General features: G+C 37.9%; 1 protein-coding gene across 2 annotated transcripts in view; it reads right to left on the bottom strand.

The window, feature by feature from the left end:
• LOC136747822 (CD44 antigen) overlaps positions 1-15,054 on the bottom strand; it is a 45,383-nt gene extending 30,329 nt beyond the window's left edge. The window contains exon 1 of one of the 2 annotated variants that reach the window (XM_066701051.1): positions 14,735-15,054. In XM_066701051.1, the coding sequence (XP_066557148.1) occupies positions 14,735-14,804 (70 nt within the window). In that variant the 5' untranslated portion in view covers positions 14,805-15,054. The remainder of the gene's footprint in view (positions 1-14,734) is intronic. The other variant, XM_066701054.1, reaches the window with a different exon arrangement.
• Positions 15,055-16,223: the final 1,169 nt, after the last annotated feature.

Below are 16,223 nucleotides of genomic sequence, written 5' to 3' on the forward strand. Positions count from 1 at the left end.
TAGAAAAACACTTGAACAAAAAGAAAAACAGAATTGCAAAAAGAGAAACAAAAACAAAAGGCAGAAATACAAAAGGAAGAACACAAATGCAAAAAGAGAAACATGCAAAAAGAAACACAAAAACAAAAAGCAGAATGCAAAAGCAAAAGGAAGAACACAAATGCAAAAAGAATAACACAAAAACAAAAAGACTTTTAGTCTCTTCATCCGCCAGTCGCATTATTTCGAAGCCCACCGCTGTTATGGGCAAGGTACAGGCCCACACAGGACTGAAGTGCTGCCATTGGTCAGCGTCTCTGTTCTGTGCTCTGTGCTCTCTGCACGGGAGAAAGTGTTGATGCAGGTTATATTACAGGTTAGAAAGTGATGTTAGCCTACTCTAAGTGTTTCTTAAAGCAATTGCCACAGATGTTAACACAGAAATAAGAGGACTGATTTCACATTAATGAAGAACAACATGCTTTTATTAGCTGAACAGTAAAACGTTACAGTTCACACAATACTGTCTGTGTGTTTGTGGGTCTCTGTGTGTGTGTGGGCTTACATTTAATACATATGAGGACAGTCTTCACTGTAAACACTACAGGGAACACACACAGAATTGGTGCAATGAATGTGAGTTAAGCTCTCTGTTTAAACAGTGTTTATTTCTGATATTAAAAGTGATTTGGTCCCAGAGCTGGTATTTTTGCATTCTATATTAACAGATATAGGTCTTGATCGAGATATGAAATTAGCCTACAGGACCTACATTTGTCGCTCTATACAGTGCACCCACTTCTAATTATACTTCCCTGTAAAGAGTTTACAGTCAATAGAGTCAGTATTTGTATTTTGTGTTTTTAATAAATGAAGCTAGAGTGACATTCAAAATAAACGTAATTCCAGAAGCCGTCTCATTTCCGGGTCTCCATCAATACGTATACTTTAAACAGCGGTGGGACATGTTTTCTATTGGTAGGACTCTAGATGATGCAATTCGGTAATAAAAAGAAATGTTTTTGTTTTTGTGTTTCTCGTTTTGTTTTTGTGTTTTTCTTTTTGCATTTGTGTTCTTCCTTTTGCTTTTGCGTTTTGCTTTGTGATTTTGTTTCTCGTTTTGTTTTTGTTTTTGCAATTGTGTTTTTGTTTTTGCATTGGTTTCTCTTTTGGCAATTCTGTTTTGTTTTTGTGTTTCTCGTTTTGCATTTGAGTTCTTCCTTTTGCTTTTGCGTTCTGCTTTTTGTTTTTGTGTTTCTACTTTTGTTTTTGTGTTTGTGCTCTTTTGCATTTGCGTTCTGCTTTTAGTTTTTGTGTTTTTCTTTTTGCAACTGTGATTTTCTTTTTGCAATTCTTTCTTTGATTTTGTGTTTTTCTTTTTGCAATTGTTTGTTTCTTTTTGCATTTGTGTTTTGCACTTCAGGTCACCGTAAAAACCTACATTAAGTCAGAAAAATGGGTGAATCTTCATAACTTCATTACCTGGTTGTCAGTCCAAAATTTCAAGGTAAGTAAAAGACCAAAAACATTGTGATGTTCAGCATTAGTTTCTGCCTGTATCTACAATATCCCTCCATAGCTTAACTGGAGTGAACAAAAGTAGAATAGTGGGCACTCGGGGAGCGGCCTAACATTTAATGATGTGTGACATCACCTTATTAATTATTCCTACGTCATATCCAGAAGGAAGTGTACCCCCAATTTTCGCCCTCAACCACAATTAATTAGTGACACTGCAGACAAACCATCTCTGTTGTTTATTTTTTTTTTATACATGTAATGGTTTAGGAAATCAGATTCCTTTACAAGATCAACAAGGTCTGTGATGTGACCCAGGCCCGACCAATACAAGTTTCAGGCCCCCCTCCTCATAGTGTGATTATCCTAGCCACACCGTCTCTCTCTCTCTCTCTCTCTCTCTCTCTCTCTCTCTCTCAATCTCTGGAAACATCTGCGGATAGGCCAGATGCTTAATAATAAGACTAAGTTTAATTAAAAATAAAATAAAAAAGCTTGTGTTCAGTCAGTGGCAATTCTAGAGTATGTGGGGGCCTCAGGCAAAATAATTCCTGATGGTGTTGGTATTTTCTCCCATGGGAGCGGGGGGTGGCGGACGGTGATTTTTACTTAAATACAGTCTAACAATTACTTTCTAACTGTCTTAAAAGCTCGTAAGAATTAAACTTAAGATATTAAAATGTTTTTAATTTATTTTATCTCTCTCTCTCTCTCGAAACGCATAATGATAAGTCTTAAAAATAAGTAAGTCTAAAGTCTAAAAATAAGTCTAATTAAAAAAGCTTGGGGCCATTCTTTATAGTGACAATTCATAGTAAACTTAAGATGTTATATAAACCATAATACTCATGAAAAAATGAAATAAAAAGAGCTTGTGGTAATTCTGTATAGTTACAATTTTTAGTAAAAGTCTTCTGACATGTTTAAAGCTTGCAAGAGTTAAACTTTAGGGGGTAATATATGTAATGTACTTATTTAATCTCTCTCTATATATATATACACACACAGCGATGGTGGTGTGGGTCTTAAACAATAGATGTAAGTTAAATTAAACTATTTTAAAGAAATGGAGTTACAAGCTTACAGAGAGTATCTGTGTAGTCCTGTCCTTAGCTGTATTCTTGCTGGCTAGCTGGGGTGTGTGAATGGGGCAGAGCACGAGAGTTTGATCTTTTTCCCAGGGGATCTCAGTGGTTTTGGGCTTGCAGAGTTTCCCGAGGGATCTGGGTCTCCTCTCTTGATTAGGAAAGCTGCTTTCACCTAGACGGCCAACAACAAGGGTTGTCTGTGGGCCCCCAACCTCAAACATCAACCTACTCATGGCCCCCTTCATTAGCGGCTGCAGAGTATTTTTTGATTGCTAATCTACGATGGGGCTAATCCACACAGTGGTGGGGCTCAAGTCAACATCTGAATTTCAATGTGACTACAAACACAATGGAATAGCACCCCTCCCAGTAGCTAGAAATACCATGCATTAGGCTGCTATGGGTTAGATCAGGGGTTCCTAAACTGTTTGACCCCAGGGACCCCCTTGGCGCCCAGATTTTGGCAGGGTACCCCCACCGAGCCGGGCTGACGGTGAAATACGGTGAGATCGGGGGGGGGGGGGGGGGAGATGATTGCACTGACTCCTTTTTTCACACACAAAATTACATTGAGAGCAACAGACTTGGACGGTCACTACTACCGAGTTTAGACAATACTATTCATGCTATTTCAACTCTTTCACGTTGTCTGGCAAACCTGTCCGCTACAAACCCAACGCATTGCACATCACATATCACAGTCCTCACACACACAGAGAAAGTAGAGAGAGAGACACAGAGACAGAGAGAGAGAGATAGACTAGTTAACAGAGCACAACAGGTGGCCGCTGAGTCACACAAACCGCGACAAGGTCAGCACAGTTTCCAAATTGACCCTATTATTTAAAATATATTCAAACTCACCATTTGCTTTTTCAAAGGAGCACAATCCCGTTGACTGACCCGTAAAATACATGCTAAAGTTTTAACACTGATAAAAAGGGGTATTTATCAAGAGAGCGCAAATGGCTAAAGTTGGCTCTTGAAACAGAGAAGGAAATAGAGACTTGTGAAGAGGTCTTAGTTCAGACCCTAGCCCCTGCACTGTCACTTAAGCTCCTCTTTAGGAAATCTCTGAGGAAATATTTCATATGACTTGGATATAGGCAACAAGCCCCCATAGCCTGCTACAAAACTACTAACATGATGTGACATTTTAATAAATGTATTATCTATTTCTGTTTGCTGCATATTTTTGTTACTGAAAATGAGTCAGATGTAGAAAAGATGTTTTATAAAACATTTAAATGAACTATACATCTGTTACGAGATACAATTTCTGACAATTACATTGATACAATGAAGAACCTTTCTGTTTGCTGTTCAACTTTCATTGCAACAGACACTACTTAGATGTAGACAATAACTACAAAAATTGACACTTGAAGTGAAATACATCTTGTGTCTAGGCTATCTGCTCAATATCTCTCTATTAAGACTTTAATCACATTTTCGCTTTTTGTAGGTTTTTTTTTTACATGAAGAATTATATGCTCATATTACATGAGATCCTTTGCAAAAAAGTGAAAAAGGATGAGCTAACCAAGGAAATAGAAGCAGTAGATAGGGACAGGTGGAAAAGCTTTGGGAGGCCTTCATCCAGAAGCGGATCAATAAAGGCTGTGGCTGATTATATATATATGGAGAGAGGGGGACAGAGAAAGAGAGAGAGGAGGCATTGAAAAATGCCACTCTTTGTAAGGGCGCCAACTGGTACAAACCCCGCCAAACCACAATATATGTCCCAGACTATGTGTGACTACCATGCAGGTCCAACCCCCCTGGCTGTAGCACACCTATCCCCACACGTTCACCCTACATGATCACCACCAATTAACCAATAATACTTAAACACGAAAGCATCATAGGGACTTCATTTAGCAGGGACCCTCCCGCAATCACATGCACAGTGTCCTAGCACTCCTGTTGCATAAAGCATAGTCCTACACCAATATGCAAGAGGAACTAATCCCCAATCGGAATAATCACATACAGTTTGCCCTACAACACCTCACGTAGTACCAGACAAGGACGTAGGCCACTGACATGCTACAGTATGTATACACCAAAGCAAGAAGTATAATTAATACCTTAAATAAACTGGTAGACCTATACATTGCTGTACTAATGCATACACAATGTGGTTCTTGTTTTAAGATTTTCTTACATAAAACCTCTATAAAAGTAATTTATTGATTTAAATATATATTACATTTATGCATTGCACTTTAAAATTATTCATATTTTGCATTATCTATCTTTTTAATTATATTGTCCTGTAATAGATTGTGAACTGAAATGGTTTCTAAATGAAACATAAACTATGTATGAAGCTTTCCTCAGATCCTGTTTACAGTTGCTAGGCCTGAAACACAGAAAAACATGTTGAGGCAGAAGTTATCTTTGCCATTGAGGTTTTTGCAGTGTTTCTCACCATGAAGGTTTTCTGAGTTTTTTTTTTTCATGTTATCATCACTTTTCTTTTTTTACTTCTGTATTTACGTAAGAGAGAAATCACAAGAGTTTCAGTCTTATGTTTTTGGGGATATTAAAGATAGCTTAACTAGAGTGAACAGAATTAGAATAGTGGGCGCTTGGGGTACGGCCTAATATTTTATGACGTGTGACGTCACCTTATTAATTATTCCTACGTCATATCCGGAAGGAAGTGTACACCCATTTTGCCCTCAACCACAAAGCCCCCATAGCCCACTCTCCTTCTATCCATCTCCCCTCCCTCACTCCACGCTGATTAGGTCTGTAGGTGCTTTTTCATGCCAGAGAGTGATTCCCGAGGGATCTGGGTCTCCTCTCTTGATTAGGAAAGCTGCTTTCACCTAGACGGCCAACAACAAGGGTTGTCTGTGGGCGCCCAACCTCAAACATCACCCTACTCATGGCCCTCTTCATTGGCGGCTGCAAACTGTTTGACCCCAGGGACCCCCTTGGTGCCCAGATTTTGGCAGGGTACCCCCACCGAGGGTGAAAATAGTGGGGGGGGCTGATGGTGAAATACGGTGAGATTGGGGGGCTATGATGCATATGATTAGCTCTGATCTATCAGACATGATACATGTATGGGTTGACTACTTTAATCTTCTTAAATGATTGTAGGTTTGAGCTGATGTCTGCTTTTGTGCATTTGTGCACTCACACAGTAAAAATCCCACTGAAGAGAGCAAAATGTGGTATATTGTGTTACTGTCTATACAGGAAAACTTGCACGTAAAATGAAATCCAACTGAGGACAGATAAACTTACAGAAGTAAAATAATAAAAGGGATAATTCTTATTTATCAATAGTCACTACTATAGCTATACATATTCAATTGATTTTAAGGATTTTTATAATTTTGGAACATAATTTTAAGGTACTACAGGGAACTTATTGTGATCAAAATACTCATCTTAAATTTAGGTCACATTTTCTTCTCATATGTATAATGCTAGTGTTAGAAGTATACTGCTCAAATTAAGGGAACACTTAACATTGATTTCTGAACTTGGAGTATTCTGAGCAGTGTAGTTTATATGAAGAGGAAATTGGGAAGATTGCCTTTAGTTTTTCCAGTGAATTTTACCCAATGACGTGATCTGTGGGAAATTCCAAATATGATGATGAAACATAAGCTGGAAATTTTGGCACATAGAAGTACGAAGTAGGAGTTTTAACTCCTTCACTATCGACATTCAGTGGGCCCGGTTGCTTCTGCTTACAATATTTGTCTCCCTTCATATTGTGGTAAGCCAGTCAGAGTAGTTAAGAGGAATGAAGTACTACATTGGTGTTAATGGTCACTATTATGATGAATTTGTTTCCACAATGTTATGCAAACTGTAGTGTACAAAGAGTTAAAAATAAAATTGTTTATTTTAAAAGATGCATTAGTAAAATGCAATCTTCATTCGGTGTTTAAAATGTGGCGTGATGCCTAGTTCCTTTCTATTGGCTATGGATGTATGGGATCATACTGTATGTTAATTGTTGGAACCCATATGTGGAAGCTATATAAGCTATAGATTCTTCTGGAAGAGCGTGGTAGAATGGTAGCTGTGAGCAGTATATACTATGCCCTGCTGATGCCTTGAAGTCCAAATAAAGCAGTTTGTTCTTTTGGAACATTTTGTCTCTTTTATTTATATCTGTTACATACACAACAGATTCTGGCGATGAGGATGGGATCTATTCAAAAGGTAAAGAGACTTAACAAAAGAAATGAAAGAAAAATGTCAACTTTCTGTAAATCCGAGGATTTTCATTTTGAGGAAAGTGAAGAAACGTTTGAAGCTTATGAGGACAGGCTACAGCAGTTTTTTGAAGCAAATGACCTGAAAGAAGACGACAAAAAAAAAGTCAGTGTTTCTCACAATAGTGGGGCGGAAAACTTACAGGCCACACCGAGCAAAAATACTTTCAAAGAAATACTGGAGGTGCTGAGGGGATATTATGTGCTGAAAATAAACTTCATTGCCGAGAGATGCAAGTTCCATGCAAGGCACCAGCTAGAGGGTGAGACCATAAGTGAATACATGGCAAGCTTAAAGAAGTAGTCAGGGAATTGCAAATTTGGTCAGTTTCTAGATGAAGCCTTAAGAGACCATTTAATCTGTGGACTAAAAAATGCAGAGTTAAGAGACAGTCTGTTGAACGTGACTCACACCAAGGACTTGACACTGTCTCTAGCTTTTGAAATGGGGCAGTCATTTGAAGTCACTAAGAACAATGCGCAACAATTTGCTCCTAAAACGTACAAGGCAAATGTGGTAGAAAAGAAGACGCAGAAACCGAGGATGACTTGTCTATGCTACCACTGTTGGGGAAATAACCACGGGACCAAGGAGTGTCGCTTCAAGGATCTCCAGAGCCATGTCTGCGGAAAGCGAGGACACATCGCCCGGGCCTACTGTGGACAGCCAAACTCCGGAGCAGCGGATTTGACTGCCAAGAAGCAAGCCAGCTGGACAAGACACTTGGTAGTAAGCAAAACAGAAGAAAGGGATGCGGAACATTCGCCGACAGTGTCGCAAGATTGCCAACCAGGGGAATGTGAGTGTGGTCCTGGGAATGAACGGTTTGCTTTAGAGACTACTACTGACGATAGCAAACCGTACTTTGTATATGTAAAGATAAATGATGTAAAGGTGAAAATGGAGCTTGATACGGGGGCTGCCATTTCAGTAATCTCTGAGAAAATGTACAACCGTAGATTCAAGAATGTTAAAATGTACCCTGCAGATTGTGTGCTTAGAACATACACAAAAGGGTCTTTAACATTGCTGGGTAAAATTAAAGTGAGGGTGTCCTGCAAAAATGAAACAAAGCTCCTGGAATTGTTTGTTGTAAAAGGTGATGGCCCTGCCCTGCTCGGTAGGAATTGGATTAGCAAACTGCAGTTAGATTGTTCATGCGTAAATCGGATGAAAAAGCAAAGAGCAGTGGACTTGTGCAACAAGTTGCATCTGTTTTTGAGACAGAATCGGGTTTAGTGCCAGGAATTAAAGCCAGTTTGAGAGTATCTAAAGAAGCTGTACCAAAATTCTGTAAACCCAGAAATGTACCGTATGCTGTTAAAGAAGCGGTAGAGCAACAACTAAAGAAACTGCAGTCAGAAGGCATCATATCGCCTGTTAATTACAGCGAATGGGCCACTCCGATCGTGTGTACCGAAGTCTGATGGTAGTATAAGAATCTGTGGAGACTACAAAGTCACAATAAATCCATGGCTTGAGATTGATCAGTACCCGATTCCCAGAACGCAGGATTTATTTGCTAAATTGTCTGGCGGTACTAAATTTACCAAGCTCGATTTATCTCAAGCATACCAGCAGGTGGAGTTATAGGAGAGCTCAAAACCTTATCTTACCATCAACATGCACAAGAGCTTGTTTAGGTACAATAGGTTACCGTACCGGATGGTGTAATATGCTATCTGGACGATATCCTAGTAATGGGTGGTACTACCGAACAGCACTTAGAAAATCTTAAAGCAGTACTAACCAGGTTACAGAAATACAAGCTAAAGGTCAGAAAGGACAAATGTGCATATTTTCAGGATAGTGTGTCTTACTTGGGACATGTAATTGACTCTGAGGGTATTCACCCCATGCAGGAGAAGACAGAAACCATAGAGAATGCACCAGTACCTAAAAATGTCACAGAGCTCAGGTCATTCTTGGCTTTGTTAAACTACTATGGCAAGTTAAAAAAAAAACTTGTCTACTATAATTCAGCCTATGACAGAGAAAAATGCAATATGGGCGTGTTCAGCAAAATGTCAAAGAGCATTTGAGGAGGCAAAGAGACAGCTGGTTTCCTCTAAGGTGCTAGTGCATTACAACCCAAACTTACCTCTGATATTAGCCTGTGATGCTTATCCTGTAGGAGTGGGAGCTGTAATTTCACATAGAATGGAGGATGGCAGTGAAAAGCCTGTTGTTTTTGCCCCTAGAATGTTAACCAAGACAGAGAGAAACTATGCCAAATAGAAAAAGAGGCATTGTGGTTAGTTTTTGGGGTCATGAAATTCCATGAATACTTGTATGGGAGGAAATTTATTTTGCTCACTGATCATAAACCTTTGTTAAAAATGTTGGGTCCAAAGACTGGTGTTCCACCCCTTGCTGCTGCGAGAATGCAAAGATGGTCCTTAATATTGGCAGCTTACCAATATGAACTTCAGTACAAGCCTTCGACACAACATGGCAATGCAGATGCATTGTCAAGACTTTCAGTATCTGATTGTAAAGATTCTATCCGAAACAGACATTGCTAAAGAAACAGAGAGGGATCCTCTGTTATCTAGAGTAAAGCACTACATTTTGTCTGGGTGGCCAAAGTATGTAACTGACGATATACTGAAATCATTTGAAACACGTAAATTTGAGCTGTCTGTGGAAAGTGATTGCATTCTGTGGGGGTACAGAGTAGTGATTCCTCAGAAACGACAAGGTAGATTACTAGTAGAACTACATGAAAGTCACTGGGGCCTGGGGATAGTGAAAATGAAAGCCCTGGCCAGAGGTCATTTTTGGTGGCCCAAACTTGATGAAAACATTGAAACTGAGGTCAGTCAGTGTGAGGTCTGCCAAAGTCAATGCAGCATGCCTGCACAGGCACCCGTGCATACATGGAAATGGGCATCAGGTCCCTGGCAGAGAGTACATTTAAATTTTGCTGAAAAAGACAAGCAGATGTTTCTCTTGCTAATTGATGGTTATTCTAGATGGCCAGAAGTGGTGTACATGCCAACTACTACTACAGCTAAGACTACTGAAGTGCTCAGGACTTGATTTGCTGCATATGGTCTGCCTGAGGAGATTGTAACCGGCAATGGACCTCAGTTTACCTCAGCAGAGTCCCATGAGTTCCTGAAATAGAATGCAGTTAAACATATCAGGTCAGCTGCATACCACCCCGCTTCAAATGGGTTAGCAGAGAGGTTAGCTCAGAATATCAAACTAGCTCTGGAAAAAAATAAAAAATTAGGTTGTAAAACTGTACAGCATTGTATTGCTAACTTCTTGCTCAGTTACAGGAACACTCCACATAGCACCACACAGAAAACACCAGCAGAGGTGTTTCTGAAGAGACAGATTCGTACTTGACTGTCCCTGCTAAAACCTATTTTTGCTCGAGTGATGGATTCCAAACAGGGTGGGAACACAAAGTGGTGGTGGAAAGAAACAACCCCTGCACACCTTTACATTAGACTAGCCTGTGCTTATAAGAAATTACAGGGGAGGAGAAGGTGTAAAATGGTAAAATTAAGAAAGTTCTGGGCCTATCACTTACATGGTAGAAATAAATGAAAAATGTGTGAAGGTAAAGGAAATGGAAATGGGGAAAATGTTTTAGAGGAATTTGATACTGATGTGTTTAGTGATTTGGAGACCCCTGATTTCAATGTGCCTGACGAAGACTCAGTGGGAACTGTGGTTGAAACAGGGCAGGTACAATGCAACAGTGATACTGTGTCAGTGGCACCTTCTGTGAGCACTGTAGTTAGAAGTTGTCCTGTCCGAAATGTCCGTCCTCCTCAGAGGTTGAATTTGTAAATGGTTTAAAAAAAAAGTCTCAAATGTATTTGAGAGTTACAGAGGAGGAGCTGTAGTGTATAAAGTGTTAAAAATAAAACCGTTTATTTTAAAAGATGCATTAGTAAAATGCAATCTTCATTGGGTGTTTAAAATGTGGCGTGATGCCTAGTTCCTTTCTATTGGCTATGGATGTATGGGATCATATGTTAATTGTTGGAACCTGTATGTGGAAGATATATAAGCTATAGATTCTTCTGGAAGAGAGCAGCAGAATGGTAGCTGTGAGCAGTATATACTATGCCCTGCTGATGCCTTGAAGTCCGAGTAAAGCAGTTCGTTCTTTTGGAACTTTTTGTCTCTTTTCTTTTATTCATATCTGTTACATACACAACACAAACAAGTGGTTAAATTTAAGAGAAAAACCACTCTTAAATAAGAACACTATGGGACTAATGTGGTAACTGCTAAATGTATATATTTACTTTTGAAATGTTACATTTAAATTTTAAGAGAATTAATATGTTTACATGTATTATTATTTATTTCTTAGCAGATGCACTTGTCCAGGGCAACTTACAAAATAAGAGCAATACAAAGTGCTTTATATCATACTATAGATTGCTAACAATATAAATGGTTGGTCACATGCTTATGATGTGTGAACAACTAATACTTGTGTTTGGTGGGTTATTTCATTAATGAAAAAAGGGAGACAAAAATATCACTGATACACTTAACTGGATTAAAATTGGAGACCTTCAATCTTCAAAGTAAGACATGAAGCCTAAATTCAGACAATGGAGCAAGCCATTCTAGTGATTCACAAGGCAGAGGAAATACACATACATTTAATAATTTCTGAATCAGCTGGCGAAGTGCGGCATGGAAGGGGTATTGGTGCTGCCGGCCCAGTACTATCCACTGAGTGGGCCTGCCCACAGATATAAAAAAAAAAAAAAAAGGACAACAAATCACCCCAGGCCCAAAGGATTACTGACCCACCGGTTCCCGGTGCTACAGATGGCCAATCCGCTACTGGCTACTAGTATATGCATAAACCTGAACTGAATCACAGACTTAAGTAGTTGGAATAGCATCATGAAATGCTAACCAAGACCTTATATAGTGTACCACATAAAAGGCAACAAATAGCCATTCCACAGGGGTCTTGCACATGCATCCTTCCTGAATGTTGTGAAATGTTGAATAATAATAGAATTGTTTATTCTATATTATTTATTGCCTTCACATTTATTATCACCCAATATGTATTTCCCCTTCAATTTTGAGTTCAAATGAATGTTTGATATGTATTCAAGTTTTTATTAAAACATGTTATGCATTATATCAAGACATGTAAGTGTTTACCAGCATAAAATCTGTCGTAAAGTAAATATAACTGTTTATAAAGGTAGTGTAAAAAAGAGTTTGAAAACTACTTAGGTCAAAGTATAGAATAATACTATTTAATTTGTAAATGCCCATATATTGTGAAATGTATAATGTGATATATACCATCCACTATATTTATTCATTAACCAAACAAGGCATTGGCATCATGATATTCCGTTATCAATGAGTCCATACTAATCAATAGTATGTGTATGAATGGCCTCTCATTTGTAACCTGCTTATACTCTTATGTCAGTTTTTAAAAATATTTTTAATACAAACTCAAAGTTTAAGGTATTGTCACATTTATTTCAATGGCTTTCAAGATTTCAAATGATTTCAAATGATAGTTATAGTTAAAAAATGCAAGTTGTGAAATTGTACAATAGTAGCTACAGTGAACAAATCCAAATGCACCACACTATAAATATGATCACGGTACTAGTGATATATGAAGATTAAACAGTTATTCATAAAAATTGTATAAATAAGAGACTGCATAAATCATTAAGTGTTTATAACAGAAGGCCAAGTAAATGGAAATGGAAACTTGAGTGTAACTTGAGAGAGCAATCATAGAATGGACAGAGGAGTCCATAGACAAATTCTGTTTTCACTAGTGTTTAACAAATACATAAAAGTGCCCCATATTTTTCCTATTCATAGTTATAGCCAATCTATCTCTTTTGGGATTTAAAACGCTTTATGTAAAATTAATTGAGGTGCAAATAAAGGTAACACCTTTTAACACAGCTTACTGTACATATTACAAAAACATTAGTAAAACATAATGAGGAACATCTTCAACAGGGTTTAAAATATTGTTCCCACTGATAGTGAAGACCTGTTTTACATGTAATTGAAAAGTAGGAAGTGATCACTGCCATTTAAAAACCAGACAATTCCTTTTGAAAATGTGCACCGGAGACTATGTCAAACCCTGTGTGGAAAAAAAAAATATTACTCAGAACACTACTTTCCCAGAATTTGTTACATCGAATCCCTCCATCCTCCCCAACCACCACCTTTGCAGAAAACTCCCTGGCTATCCCACAACGTAGGGAAGTCCCGATGCCTCATCCATATGGACAGGTCATCGTTCCCTCAGTCAAGTGAGTTCAAGCCAAATCTAAATACAGTATTACACAACATCCATCAAAGTCATATTATGGTTTGACCAAACTCCTGAATAAATACGTACCCCAACTTAAAATGTGTTTGATTTATATGAACCAATTTTTATATTTCATTTTTTTTATGAAACACCTTTCTTGTCATTCTCTACAGGTAACATCTCAAAGGATGACATTATGGAAATGTAGATATTACAACTGGGAAAGGAAGGCCAGTATTGATTCAAAGACATTAGTCTCTGTCTGTTTAATGCAGAGCTATTGCAATTTAGCTGGTTAGAAAGAAAAATGAAAAACACGTACAGTACTGTAAGGTTTGAGTACGAATTCCAAAAAGGATGTTGTGGTTGGCTAAATATAAAAGGAAGTAGACATTTCTCAACTGTCTGTAAACTATAAAGGATATAATACTATTGTTTCAGTTGCCTCAAGCACACAGTAGGAATTAAATACATTACCAAATACATGATAAATACATATAAATTGCCTGCTATACTTAGAAGTTTAGTTGAATCTATTCTGATAAATAATGGCTGAAGAGATACTGAAGAGCAGTAACCTTTTTCACTCTGTGTGGGCAATTAGATCAATCCTTCCTGTACTTAATTTCTTGCTGCAGGGTATAGTGTAAACAGTTATACTGTGCTGGGGTTCAAAGCCAGGGCTTCCTGGAGATTACCGTTAACCACTGTTTGACTCCACTTATTAGACATCTAATTAGTTGCATTGTAATGGCAAGAAATACCAGACCCACCTCTGTATCAATGACTTCTTTAGATATAATCTGAATGCCATGTTCAATGCCAGTGACTGATCTTTAAAATGCCAACAAATGTAAACCACAGCAGGAATTTAAATTAGATATTCTTCCCTTCCCCCACAACATCAACCATCCAGACTCACTATTGAAAAATGGCAAGCCCTGCCCCCCCCCCCCCCCCCACCCCCCACCCACCAGAGACCAACGTAATGAATCCACTGCCAATCTGGCAGCTGCAGACTAGAGGAGAAGAAACAAAACCTGTTTGATTTGAGCACCAACTTCCACCCATTGTGCAGCATGTATTCAAAAGGAAAATCGATCCCCAAACAAATCATGACTTCTCTTTGTCTCGCACAAACATGTTGGTACACCTGAGGAAAGTCAAAAACATCTTCTTCCCCTTGTCAATTAATACAAATAAATCAATAAAGCTATGAACTATAAAATATTAGAAACAAAAGCCTTGAAAAGATGAATCAGGTTATTCATAATGGGTACCCAAACTAAACAAGTCAGCAAGCATTCCTCTTTGTGTTCCAGTCTCTTGTCAAATCCCAGTCATATCACAGAGCAGGGATCACTTAAACCATCTGGCTCCGAGACAAAAGTGCATTAGAGAACAGAGTTACCCAGAGCATGTGTGTGGCAACATATTCCTGATGGTCACTCATTCGTTCCCTTTCAAGCTACAGAATCCTTGTTTTTGTAACAGTGTTGCTATTTAAAGACACAAAGCAAACAACACAAAAACCTGAACCATTTAAATATCAATTAAGTACATAATGCAAACAAACAGATAAAGAAGTGAAAACAACCTAGCTTACCTTGTGCTTTGCAAGAACTGGCAAAAGCAATTAATCCACAAGCCAAAATGGGCAGTAGACTCCCAATCATTTTGTTTAACTCTCTTCTGAATTAAATGTGAACAGAATCAGTTGTCTGTGAGTGACTAATAAGCGGCTGTAGACTTTGTGAACTTTTTATATTCTGTGAAAGAAGGGACTTCAGCTAGTGACACATCTGAAGGGAGGAGGCTGCTATATTTAGGTTCACACCCTTTTTTCTAGCTTCCTCCTACCCCTGAGAGCAACACATATATATTCTCTAGACAATTGAAGCACTATGATAAAGGTGCTCTTTCCTCTATGTCTCTGCCTCTCTCTCTCTCTCTATCTCTCTCTCTCTCACCGAAAGAGCATTAATCATATGATCCCTAACAGAGCGTCATCCAGGGCAAACACCTCACCCTGTGGCTACAGAAAACCTCGCCCTTTTTCTCTCAAAGACTTATTTTCTTGTGACCGTTTTAAGACAGACTCTGCTAATCTCACACATTACAGCCTTTGCTCAGCTGAAAAATATGTTCTATACTAAAATCACTGTAAAATCACAATTCAAAAAATCTGGGGAATGGAGGAAAGGCAAAAACAAATTTCTCTATCAGAATAAAGAATGATGCATTTACTATCACTGTAAGCAAACTAAATTAATAGAGGTTAACTTTCAGATTGTACTGTGATTATTTTTGTGGATTGCTAAATGTCACAGAAATAAATGTAGAGGTCACTTTATTATGTACTGCCTTTATTCATAATATATTAAAGAAAAAAAAACTGAAAACACAATATTATCTGCCATTGGTTACATATGAGTATCACTATTATAAAGAAAGATGTATTAGGTATTATCTTCCTGAATGGATATTATTTTTTAACTATTATAAATATCTCATGCACCCTTTATACGTATTTCAATGTATAATTTAAAACCTTCACAATATATTTTTTCTCGTACTAAATGATTTCCCACTTATCGTACACTGTAAAGACATTTTGCTTCAGTTTGCCAAAAATATCTAGTATTGGTAATGCTGAATCATTAGCCCCATAAACAAATGCCATGGTACTGTTTAAAATACACCAGGTGATAAAAATATGTGACCACCAGGAATTTCTTAAACATGTACAACGAAAATGGAAAACTACATATTCATAAAAAATCTAATGCTTCCACTTTTGATTCAGATTAGGTTGTCTTTGTGTTTGTCTTAACTAAAAAGAAGGCAGTATTCTTCTAGATCTTTACTTATACAGTGGATTACTCTCCACTGGATTTTGTGACATTTTGTGGTATTACAATCTGGAAATAAAATTAATTTAATTGTGATTTTCTTTCACATAATGCTGATGTTGGGAAAAAAAATCCATTATCTTTTTAAATGAACTACAAATAAAAAACTGAAAAGTCTTGATTCCACAAGTATTCACCCCCTTTGCTATGATACATTTAAATAAGCTGTGGTGCACTGCAGCC

Source organism: Amia ocellicauda, chromosome 4, assembly GCF_036373705.1.
Source record: "Amia ocellicauda isolate fAmiCal2 chromosome 4, fAmiCal2.hap1, whole genome shotgun sequence".
Classification (NCBI taxonomy): domain Eukaryota; kingdom Metazoa; phylum Chordata; class Actinopteri; order Amiiformes; family Amiidae; genus Amia; species Amia ocellicauda.